At 33.5% G+C, this 13,128-nt stretch overlaps 1 protein-coding gene across 1 annotated transcript; it reads right to left on the minus strand.

The window, feature by feature from the left end:
- Positions 1-6,856: 6,856 nt before the first annotated feature.
- LOC128242603 (uncharacterized) lies at positions 6,857-12,883 on the minus strand. The gene is made up of 3 exons (XM_052959826.1): positions 12,573-12,883; positions 10,666-10,812; positions 6,857-9,488 (listed from the first exon to the last, which is right to left on the minus strand). The coding sequence occupies exons 1-3, from the start codon at positions 12,802-12,804 to the stop codon at positions 9,100-9,102; spliced, it is 768 nt and encodes a 255-aa protein (XP_052815786.1). The 5' UTR covers positions 12,805-12,883; the 3' UTR covers positions 6,857-9,099.
- Positions 12,884-13,128: the final 245 nt, after the last annotated feature.

Raw genomic sequence — 13,128 nt, forward strand, 5'->3', positions numbered from 1 at the left:
GCCAACAGAGTGTCAATACATTAAAACAACACAAAATGTAAATTGCAACGATGGCAGATATGGCAGAGTAGATTTCAAAGGACATTACGTGATTAAGATAAGAATGTCTATTAAACTGAAACATATATATCTTATCAATAAAATACAAACACAATACAAGTTTTGCATGCATGAAAGAAAAAAACAACACAATATCATCAAAACTAGAGATTATATTAACAGTAATGTATAATTTGTAATGATGTCTTTAAAACTGATTTTATACATTTAATCTCTTCTCTTAAAAAAACAGATACAGTTTCATAAACACCTAATCTTATTAACTGAGGTATATATAAGAAACAGGAGGATCATGACGGTTCTATTTCGCTTTACAGGTACATGTGTTTCATTGTGACAGTAAGGCTTCCAAATAACGCACACTACATATGAAAAGAGATATATTTTTTAACATTTCTTAAAGTGACACTCTTATCCAAATTCAATACTGATAAGCCTTAAACTTCTTACTAAATAATGCATTTATTAAAACTATTAATTACTGATAACAAGATTGTAACCGTGTATGTAACAGCAGAAAGCGCGAAAAATATTAAACGATTGGTGAGTGCTAAAAGATTAACTGTGGTCTGACATAGTCTCTTAAGGTAGAAATACCGTGTTTTGTGTTTTGTTTTCTTTCAAATAAACTCGGTATCCTTCATAAGAACCATTGATTTCGACTTCCATTTATCCATTTTGGAATATTTAAACAATATTATTAACTGTGGTAAATCTTATATGGCAGTAAGAGTGCATCTTTAAGCTTTGAACTTTTGATAGAAAAAACGTAGTATCTGTAGCAGGCTTTACTAACATTTGACCCAGTGACCTAATTTTCGACTCTTGACATAGATTTAAATATTTTGATCGAATTTCACATGGCTGTGCATAGTAAAGAAATGCACATCTAGAACGTTAACAATGTTTGACCAGAGTTAACCTACATTTTAGCTGACATTATGCATAATTATTCTTTCACTTGAAAATTTAATTATTCTTACCAAGTGTCAGAAACTGGGTTGAACATATGCCATCCTTAGTGATCACACTGGCGTTATCGTTCGCCAAGGGTTAAGTTATAGGTGTTTTTCTCCAGGACATATTGTTGTTATAGGCTGTAGGCCTCAAACATACATACTTAAGTAACGCAAATCGCAACAAGACTAATTTTGTTGCAAAGCATCAAAGACGCCGCAAATATTTTTAAAAATGACCATAAGGAAGCAGATGCAGTTCACTAGTATAGCAAGTTTGATGAACATTGATACAAGCATTATTCAGTTATTGAACGAAATCAGATTTACAGCTCAAGGTCACGACATTGACCTTTGGAAAACTGACTTCAAAAAGGTTATGGTGCTGGTCGTGCTTTTATATTCAATATTTATCAATAATACAATGGTCTGAATTAACCAACTGTACTGCATTGAGACGAGTGTTAGAAGTACAACAGGGCCCTTATTACAGAAGTATCTTACATCAATTGTAGATAGTTTAGATTTATCATAAAAATAATAATGATATATTTCCAAAATCACATTAGAACTTCAAAATGTTTCAACTGATTTAGCATAGGAAATAATAAAAAAATCATTTATTTATCTAAATTTAACAACAACAATCCCTTATATTTAAAAACCCAGTCCAAGTATATTTTAGCAATGTAAACTTATCTGTAAATGACTTCCCTTACCATTTTTTACATTTTTAACCCCCAGTTTGATAAAAAAAAATCATATTAACAAACATAAATAAACCGAAAACATAGTTCAAATATAGCGCGCACAACGTCACACTGATATGAACATACCACGTGACTTTCTTAATGCAACTGGTAAACAAATTGATCAAACTTACACTGTTATTTGTATGAAATATTTCAACTGAAAGCTAAATGATATAAATTTGAAGAAAAGTGAGGTAATAATACAATGCTACGGTCATGCTTATCATTTAAAATCCTACATTATTTTATTGACATTGTTATATGTAATAAATTGTCATTGAATTTTCAAGTTGACCCATTTATTAAAAAACAGGTTATTTTTAAATGGGCAAAACATCCGCCGAAATTTTCGCTCTGAGCTTTGATGAATCGGTCCTATATGGGCAATGTATCGCTGGCTAGTATGGAGACATTCGCACAAACACTAAGTAGCAATTAATTAATTCTGTTTTACTTAACATAATCGATGGATGACCTTTGTCCGACTTATGCAGCTTTTAAGGTTTTGAAAGCAAAAATAAACATTAATGTGACTCACTGGCGCGCCCAAATGTTACGGTTTCAGACCAGTGTGGCAGTTTAAAGTTCAAAATGACCGGGGCTTTTTTAAACGTGATACTTACATATCTTTATGATTTTCCTTAAAGATACACTCTTACTCCCAAATAAGATTTACCACAATTAATTATATTGTATAAATATTCCAAAAGGATGAATAAATGTAATTCATATAGTTATAGCAAGTTTTAGGATACTGAATAAAAAATGCAATACTACATAGTGTAACCAGCTATCAGGATAACATTGTCTAAGATCATGATCATAACATTATTGGCAACCCGGGGATATTACTTCGGCATTATGTTACGGTCAGTAGGTCAAAGGTCAAGGTAAGAGGTCAACGATTGAAATGACCCTTTGTCATGGCTGTATTTTGACAATGCATTAAATGATTTTCAAACAACTTGTCATGAAGGTTTAAAATGATGAGGTGGCGTGTCATGCACAAGACTTATGTTAGAGGTTTAAATTAGTCTTGTCCTCCTTTATCTTGACCATGCATTTTTTTAAACAACTTGCCATGAAGAGTCACCATAATGAGATGGCGTGTCGTGCGCATAACCCAGGTCTTTACATCAAAGGTCAAGTTCAAGGTAATAGGTCAAAGGTTGAAATAATCCTTGTTCGGGCTGTATCTTGATAATGCAGTATAGGGTTTCAAAGAACTTGCCCGAGAGGTAAACCATGATAAGATGGCATTTCAGCGCACAGGAACAAGGCCTGTAACTCATAGATTAAGGTCAATCTCAGAAGTAAAACATTAAAATGATCCTTGTTCAGGCTGTATCTTGACCCTGCCATGTAGAATTTGTGTTAAAAAATGACATGAAGGTCACAATGATGAGGCGGCGTGTCACGCATTAAACCCAGATTTGTACCATAAAGGTCAAGATCACGCTTAGTGTTCAAAGGTTGACCTCAAAAGGTCAAGGTCGAGGTTAGAGGTCAATTGTTGAAATGATGTTTGGTGACCATGCACATTAGGATTTAAAAAAAATGTCATGAATGTTTATCATGATTAGTTGGCGTGTAGCACCCAAGACCAAGGTCTATACCTCAAAGGTCAATGTCTCGCCTAGAGGTCAAAGATTGATATTATATTTACCATTCACCGAGTTGTATCTTAACCATGCATAATATGATGTTAAAATAAAGTGTCATGAAGGTTCACAACGTTAGGCACCGTGTAATAGAAAAACAGGTCTGTATCTCAAAGGCCAAGACATGCTTACAGGTCAAAGGTTGAAATTATCCTTTTATGGGCTGTATCTTGACCATGCATTATAGGATTAAAAAACATTCCATAAAAGTAATACATGAAAAGCGGCGTGTCATGCAAAAGACCCATGGCTGTTTTCAAAGATCAAAGGTCACAATTAGAGGTTAAATTTCAAAATGAGTACTGTAAATAGGACTGGTCTTGTCGTAACCTTATCAGGGCTGTATATTTCACCATGCATTATTGGATTTTCAAAAACCTTGCCACTGAGGTTTACCATGCTGAGGCGTAGTGTCACAGTTCTTCATATTGTTCATCGCCATGCTATTCTGCATTGCAATCGCATGGAAAAGCAGTATGTCTGTGTCAAGGCTCTTTCAATGGGCTCGACATGACGCCATTTGGCGTCTAGTTACTTTTGAGAACACAAGTGAGATGCAGCATGGTTAATATAGAATTCGGTAATGTGGTCTGCAGAAATTTTATAAGACATAAATGAAGTGCCTGGCAGAATTCTATCAACATGTGTGATTTCGCAGAAATTGCATCCAGTCATCATCAGTTACCTTGTCCCTGGGCATAAATCAAGTGTCTTTATTTTAAATGAGAATTTGTTAAGTATAAATTTTGAATTTCATTACAATGCATGCCTTAGCTATTGTCATATTTCTTGCTGAACATGGACATTTTATTTCAACAATGACTATTTCACCATTGTCACAAACGATCGCATCTGGGTTGGCACCGACAAAGGAAAATGTGTTTTTAACAACAAAACCGCATCCATGAAAGTGCCTTAAATGAAATATTTCTTTAGCTATGTAGACTTTGCATATATTTTTAGTAACGAAAACAGTGCTTCTTTTCAGTAAGATAAGTACATATCTAAAATCGGAAGCTGTTAAACGAGTTTCCCTTTCTCGAGGCCATATATCATTTGTGTCTATAGTTCATGATCGTTGGGGTCTTGGCATTTCATGTCATCATTGATCTGTATTATCATTGTACAACATCTGGCACAGGTGTCTTATTTAGGTTTCGAGTTTGTAAAAAAAAATTATATTTAAGCTTGCACAGTTATTTGTTTTTCTTTTTCAGGGTTGTGTCCACTTGATATGTTTGGGTCGACAGTAGAGACCGCAGAGCTAAAACAGAAGGCGGCCATTCAGGATGACGAACTATAAGAGAAATGTTTCATCTAAAGACAATAAAATAAAACAGCTAAAATCACGTTCATGTAGAAGCAACTCTGTTTTGAATAGTGCGCGCAATGTGAAAAACTTGTCCAAATATTGCACTTTGATAACATACATAAGATTTATAGCCCTTCTCAATTAATTAGTTCCTCTAAATTATAACGTGCGTTATGAAGCTGGACGTAGAGATTTGAAGTCATTGCAACCGGAAAATGACCTTTTTCTTCCTATTTGTCAACGAAGGCATGTTTTTCGTATTAAGGACTTATCAGTAAGATTTGGATTAGGTATACAGCCAACAAGTGACGTTTTTAACACACGCATATTATGTACATGAAATTGTGCCTACTTACATATTGGTCATATAGAGACAATATATAATAAAAATACCATCAGAGTAGAAAGAAGAATATCAAATCTTTGATAACTATTGATTGAACAGAAGTAAAAACACAAAGTCCATGTCATGCGCTCTAGGTTTGTAAAGACAAATGTACTGTTACTCTTTGTCAAATACAACTTTAAAAGCTTTGATTGGATGTGATACAAATGGTTGTTTAATTTTTGTTTCAGAATTATTCACATGCTCAATTTCAGATAAAGCATTGACAGAACTGTCTGTTTTTTATGATGTATTGAAAATCAAATATGGTTGGGTTAAATATGAAGATGCTGGAATGCTCTATTGATAGAGAAATTTCTGATCTTGGTTTAAAACTGAACATTCCACTTTTTGCTATTTTGCTAACAGTTAAATGCTAGCATCAGATACTTGACAAATGAGATTGCTAAACACAGAGTTCATATTGAACTTTCAATAAGTAAAGTTAAAACATACAAGATGTTCAGTCATCGTATACCAACTTCTCTGTTTCAAACATGAGTAAAATTTGGTCCGTGTGTTGTTACCTAACATTTTTTCAGTGTTGTTTTTAAAGAAAATAAGTTAATTCGAACAGCTTAACAGCTAATATTGGATCAATATCTCTTAATTAAACAAGTATGCACATTTCTTTAGCATTCTGTTTTATATTTTGTTCATTTTTTGTGAATAGTAACTTAAAGATAGCATAATCATGGTTTTCAATATGATTGACCTTAACTAGCGTAATAACCTGGTATGCCAATTTGGTTATCACCCAGTGGAGTCGATACACGTGGCGAATGACTATCTATTAATGGTGTGCCTTTCTATTCAGAGAGATGTTCAAAGTCATATCCATTTTTTGGAAACCCTATATTGGAATGCCATGTACGGTAATTGCATTAGTACTGCTTTTGGTATTTTTCCAGTACGAGCCTTCCGATTTCAGATCTCATTATATTGACTGTGTATTAGTGTTGTACCGATGATCGATTATAATCGACAATTTATCGGAAAGCCCTACGTCGGCGACAATCGATAGTAAAATTTGAACAATCGATTATAGAAACAGGGGACGTAACCGCTACTAATTTTCTTTTTCTGGTTAATGCTAGTCAATGTTAAAGTGTTTATGTGTTACTAACTTTTGTTAAGTTATCTAGTCATATTCTTATCAAGTCAGTAAGTCACTACAGTACCTTACCACAAATTTTCTTTGTAATTTAATTTTTAGTAATTTGTAAACACTGAAAGACCGCGTTTTGAATAAAAAATGTAATTGATACAAAGAAATGTACAAACAATATTGTAAGGGAACATGGGTGCTTAGAACTGACCCGTACATGTGCTGACCAAAGCTAATTAAGTGCTGATTAAATCGATTAAAAATCGATCATTGATCGGTTTCATAATCCGATAATCGATAGTTATTTTTCTGTCCGATTCCCAACACTACTGTGTATTGACTGAAGGCAATAGCTTGTATAAAATTATGTTAACGCCATGAGGTGAATTTCGATATTTATGACACAACAGTTTGTCAAACGTAGCAACATTTAGAGGTCAGCTATACGATGTACAGTTTACGCCAAATAATTATGTACTATGGTTTTATTCACAGAATGTGGCGTTGCATTTGGGCCAAATGCCATTCAATGACGCCATTTCCCAAGCATGCCTATTGACGCCTTACCAAATATTGACCGCTAATGATCTCACAATCGGTTGTGTATATTAATCCACAAAGAAATATTTTGATTCTTTATTCACATCAAAGAAACATAGTGGTACACACTGTGATTATGGAACCTATATATATAAACAGAACAAGACAGAATTATACGTATTATCATCTAACTTCAGCAAATATAGCTCAGCGTTATAAACACAAACCAAATATAGTACATACATGAAGGAAAACATAAATTATTTTGAAATACGAATAATATAATATTTACAAACATGTTATATAATATTTCCAAAACTTAATATAATTCTTACTTAAAGCTTCTTAGTGATTGTTTTCATGTTGGTAAAAAAATCGAAATTTTAACAATGAATTATTAAAATGTTATCTGTTTTTCATCAAATTTATTCTGATGCATTTATTATTTTCAAATGTTCTTGCGCTTTTTCATTATTTCGGTGTAAAAACATTGTTAATTTCCTTCAAATCCAACTTGATATTTTTTTAGATGAAATTTCCACTAATATACTTTATAAATACTTCTCCAGGAGTGTATGGTATTTGACGATGTCTTAAAAAGTGATTCTATATATTTGAGTCTCCTACCTTTAAGTCTTGAACAGAAAAATATCTCATTAACATGGGTTTATTATCAGAAACAAGAGAATAATGGCTGTTCTATTTTGCTTTCTCGCAGGTGCATTAGTTTCAAATATGACAGTTAAGCCTCCCAAAGGACGTATCCTACCTATTATCAGAAACACATTTCTAACTAACATTTAATCATTTATTGGATGGAAACTTTTATCTCCAACAGATTTTACCAACATTTGACCGAACGACCTAGTGTTTTGCCCTTGGCATAGATTTAGTGGACACATTTTCTTGCTCAACTGTACACAATGTTACAAGCTTGGCACATAGACTTTAGAGGGTACAATTTGTTACTAAGTATTATCTTATGTGAAAGGTGCCGTATTACCTTAATTTACTTAAACCAAGTTGACTGAATTTGAAAATGACCAGCCAGAGTCAAAATAAACAGAAAACTAGAAATAATAACTAAATAATAACAACAATAGTCAATTTAATTTGGTAAACTTTCCAAAATATCATAAAGGTTAACAGAAAAATGTATAAAAAATGCGGGTGCTCAAAGCAGACAAAGAAAACTAATCCCAAAAGGGTGTGTGAAATTGCGGTAAAGAAAAAAATTATCAAGGGCAAGACAAGTCTAAAGAATGAAAGAATGAATATAAATAACAGCCATGAATTCTGAATGGCGGTCAAAATGAACAAGTTAAAAATGAGATTGAGAAGGGCAAGTCCAAAGTGCCACATGCTCGTGCTGTTTAGGCCCTACATGAATTGTAATGGTGAATACTGGTGTTAAAATTGAACTGAGGTCATTGTCATCAATTAACCACCATCGACCCAGAGGGTCAATATGACTACCTGGTCAATCTCTCATAGACACCCAATAGTGCTGACAAATCAGCTAGACAAGTTTGTGGATATTAATCCTTCATGGTAGAAGTCAAAATAGTAGGTATCTTTAGAATTCTTCAAGTTATTATAAAAAATGAGAAGTAATCTTCAGAGTTCTTCAATTTGTTATCAAAACTAACGAAGTGTTAAAATGCTGCATTCCTCTGAGATTAAAGTTGGTTGATATTCTTCTAAGCTTCTTTAAATGTATTGTCAGTATGACATTTCTGGAGCAGAGTGATGTCCACAGAGATGCAGAGCATCATATACTAGGAAATAATCAGAAGTGAAAGAGATGCTCACACTTGTTTGGCTAACAATGCTTGCCCTTAATCGCAATGAAATAAACATGAGATAGTCACTAAATGAATATTTCATAATATATCATGAAATAACAATTAAGGATTCTAATAGTAGAACTAAAGAGGCTCTAAATAGGGATTCCATAAAATATCAACATCGGAAAGTGATCAAATTAACGCCAGAAAGTGATCAGTTTAACGTCAGAAAGTAATCAACTAATCATGCTGTGAATAAATATTTATCTGATTGGTACAAAAATGTCCTGACAAAGAACCAAATATTTCCAGAAAATAACCTCGTAAAATATTAAGTCATGGAAAGCAGACGTATCTTAGTCATACTGTACCAATGTCAACTAGAATTGCTAACATTGTCAGAGTCTTTCTTATAATTAACTATGGTCCAGGATTATGAAGTGGTCATGGCATCCGTTGCTGGATGAAACATGGGAGTGTTTGCTACGCCGGTATTTCCGTGTCCTGCTGGATATGACGTAGTAGGATTCAAGACGCCCTAGGGACCATATCCGGCCGGATACGACGAGATAGGATATGCAACACCTTGTGGAACGTATCCCACTGGATGTGAGTGCATTGAATGGATTGCACCGGTTTGAACATAAGCTGTCGGATATGATGTCATAGGATATGCCATGCCTGGTTGACCGGGCGCTGTATGTCCAGAGGTGCGAATAACAAATCCTTGTTGTGCGATCCCAACCGCTGCCGGATTTGACTGTGTTTTCATGTGTCCAACGATAAGAAGTGGTGTCAGAATGACGAAAATGAATACGACGACAGTAGTGCATAGGTTATAGGAGTACTTCAAGTCGTAAAGGTCCTTCCCCATACCCTCAAACAGCTTGACACGAAACACAATGAGGGCAACAACAATGAAAATACCTACAACAGCAAGATATAGGAAAATGAATTACAGATTCAATTCATAGTGTAACCAGCAAAAGTGATCAAAACTTCTTATATATGACCATGACATCATACAACTATGGCTAAACGGCTTGTTATCTCACACAAGTATCATGTTTTGTTGTCATAATTGTAAGATTATCTCTTAGCTCTGATATGTAACTGCCGTGTATTCGAGTGATGGATTACGCGTTTCTGATTGTTCAATACATCGTTTAAACGAGATACGTAAATCGTTTTAAGAGGTACGTAATTCATTTAAATGAGATAAGTAAGTCGTTTTAATGAGTAACTCAGTCGTTTTAAAGAGTAACTAAGTCGTTTGAACGAGATATGTAAGTCGTTTAAACGAGATAAACAGAAACAGGTATGGCACCTCTATGCCACCGTACTGAAGCATTTCAATAAAATGTGTACAAGGGGTTAAAGTGACCGGTTCGAAAGAGTGAAAGAATAAAAATAAAAATAACAGGGAATGGGAGCTTATCGTGAAGGTACTTAAAAGTCATTTTAAAATGTCGAGTAAAATTACAGAAATTCGTTCAGAATGGATTGATTTGGAGTAAAGCAATATTTTCTATAGAATAAATATCCCGATCTTCTACATACATTTATTATGTTGGTGTAAATAATTACACTCAAACAAATTGTAGCTGGACAAGAATTTACGCATACAAATCGCAAACATGTTACATATATCGCCAAAACTGCAAATTATTTTCACATAAAGCTTCTAAGTGATTTTTTTCAACTTGGTAAAAAACATATTTTTAACAATGAATACTTAAAATACTCTCTGTTGCTCATTAAATTTTATCTTATGCATTATTCTTTTGACATTTTCTTATTTTTCAAATTGTCGGTTTGATTGATGGCTACAAATGATTTATCCAGTAAGGTATATGATAAAACTTGATTTTTTTCCTGGTTTTTTAATCTAGAGTCATATTCGCTTTCGTCGCTTTTCTCGAGATTTTGTGCATTTTCTGAATTTAATAGCGCCACGTGAAAAACTCCAAGCTGCAAAATCGACTTCAGTCGTAAACAACATACGTGATGAAAACGCTGCACTAAGAGCCATGTTATCCTATTGTATAGTAATGTCGTCTCGTTTTATGACTGAACAGAAAAAAAATACATCATCTCAACATACCAGCAAAAATAGCACATGCGATGTTTGCCAGTCTTATGGACGGTTTCGAGGATATCAACAGTGACGTCAGTGTAAACCCAATAGAACCAATTAAGAACAGCAATGCGATGACTGCGCATGCCCGAACTGCCTTGTACCAACCTGGAACTGGATTTATACTAGCGATTATTAGGCATTAAACAATTATATATATGGTAATGAAAAGGTATATAAAGGCAGAATAAAATTGCAAAATTACCTGAGTTTTACAGTATTATTAATGATAATTTGTTAACTAGTAATATGCTATAACTACATGTATAAGTAAATTAAACGAAATTATTGTTAATATTTCGGATCCACTACTGATTAATTACTTTGTAAAAGGAAAATATACACTGAGAGGAACTAAAGTGAACATAAGTTTAGTTATAATGCTCAATAGTTTGATAATGAGCGAAGAAAAGCAAAACATGTATATGTGCAATCGTTAAGTTAAAATTCGAATAAAATCAAACGGCGTCGCTTTGAGCTAACGAGAACTTTTGACAATCTACGCCATCAAAAGCCTAAACACTTTTGCAAACATGTTATTAAGAAAAGGTATGTTGATAATGATATTTCTAGGGGACAATTTTATGAATGTTTTTTTTTTTAATCTGACTAATATCATTACAAATATAGATAAAGAATATGCTGAAAACTTTTGTGACAAGTTTGATGACGATGGTTGTATTTTTGAAGAATAAGATTTTCCAAAAACCGTTCGAGAAATTAAGTATGTCATAAAACAATTTAAAAAAGGCTTTGCGGGGGACAAGTTGCTTAACGAATATTTTATCGTATTATGCCTCGCATATGGTTGATAATTTTAACGGTTTTTTGGTTACCGGTTAATTTAACCGACCAATGGATTGAAGGTTTAATTGTGCCTAGTTTTAAGAAAATGACCACAGTAATGTCCATACTTATCGGGGCATAACCCTTGTAAAATGTTGTGTTTTTTTTCAAAAATACTTGCTGGTATTATAAATATACGAGTCACTGATTTGGCAGAAAGCAATGATGTCTTAAGTGATGCACAATTTGGATTTCAGAAGGGAAGGTTCACAGTGGATGCTATGTTTGTTTTTAATGCCGTTATTAATAAACGAAAAAAGTAAGCAGTATGTGCATTTATGTATGTAGAAAGCCTTTGATAGCATTTATAGAAATGGGTTATAACTCAAATTGTACACTATACATTCTTGGAAAAGTTTTGCGCAAGGTCAAACTTAGTGTTAGAGGCTGCAATTCTAACTCAGACATTTTCGAATGTTCTATTGGTTAGAAACAAGGCGAAGTTATGTCGCCTTTACCTTTGTTTTTGGAATATTGAAAAGTTTTTGATGGAAAGTGCTAATAGCGGTATAACAATAAAAGACATATCCTTTATATCAATGTTGTTCGCTAGTGACATGATTATTTTTGGTAAAAAATGTCGAACACTTGCAAAACAATCTTGTTCTTTTATACGAATATATGCAAAAATGGGGTTAAGAACCCTGATACGAGTAAAATTGTTGTATTTTCAAAAAGAGGTCCGGTCAAAATTTATTAGAAATGATTGTAGGATTATAAAACCCTAGAAGTTGTAGATTATTCGAATTATATAGCCTAAGTATATATGCTATATCACCAATAATCACCAATAATTTTAATTATATTTACCATGCAACAAGACACTGTATATGGTTACGTTACTTTAAAATATGTTTAAATCTTCTTGTATCTATTATGAGTAAACATGGCATTGCCAATTTCACTAACTAAAGATTGAACAATGTATTTCTTGTTAATTAATTACACTTATTATGGTGTACGCCTAAAATTAACATATTGATATTTTTCTTGAAAATGATTTATTCTTCCAAATCAGTGACCAGTACCTTGTAGCGCATCGTCGTCATTCAGGTTGGTACAAACGCAGGTTTTCTGTTCTGAAAGACCCCTTAAGCACAGGCATTCTTTCCAAAGTCCTTGTTCAATTAATCCAGTTTTGAAGTGAGCCCAACCATTTGTGGCGAACCCGACCACATACAGTATGACTGTTACAAGTAGAACCACTGCTCCTGCTTTTGTTGCCACGTGGGAAGCACGGAATTTCGTTTCAATTCCCATTGTTTTTACACTATATACCCAAACCTACAGGAATATAAACTTCTATAATGACCCGAAAATAAAATATCGTAACTTTAAAGTGAAAGGAAATACCAGACAAAGGGCGAAATTGGTAAAACGTAAACCTTGTGTAGCGTGGTAAGCAGTTTAAAGTTTCAAATTTCGTTTATTTCAAAAGATTTTCGCTGACCTTTTATCTTCGTTTTCAATAAATGCGTAAGGCTTTGTTTTTTTCCATCTCAAGTTTCATATGTGCTTTAAAGGGACTCGCTCGTGTTTTGGACCAACTATTATTTCCCCCTGGTATGCATATGAAACCTCTTA

Source organism: Mya arenaria, chromosome 8 (genome assembly GCF_026914265.1).
Source record: "Mya arenaria isolate MELC-2E11 chromosome 8, ASM2691426v1".
Lineage (NCBI taxonomy): Eukaryota > Metazoa > Mollusca > Bivalvia > Myida > Myidae > Mya > Mya arenaria.

What these genes read in the sequence shown, in the direction of transcription:
- LOC128242603 (XM_052959826.1), bottom strand. Translation starts at nt 12,804, where the DNA reads ATGGGAATTGAAACGAAATTCCGTGCTTCCCACGTGGCAACAAAAGCA. An exon ending in TGACGACGATGCGCTACAAG is followed by an intron (nt 10,813 to 12,572) that starts GTACTGGTCACT and finishes GTATAAATCCAG; the next exon opens with TTCCAGGTTGGTACAAGGCA. An exon ending in CGCATGTGCTATTTTTGCTG is followed by an intron (nt 9,489 to 10,665) that starts GTATGTTGAGAT and finishes TTGCTGTTGTAG; the next exon opens with GTATTTTCATTGTTGTTGCC.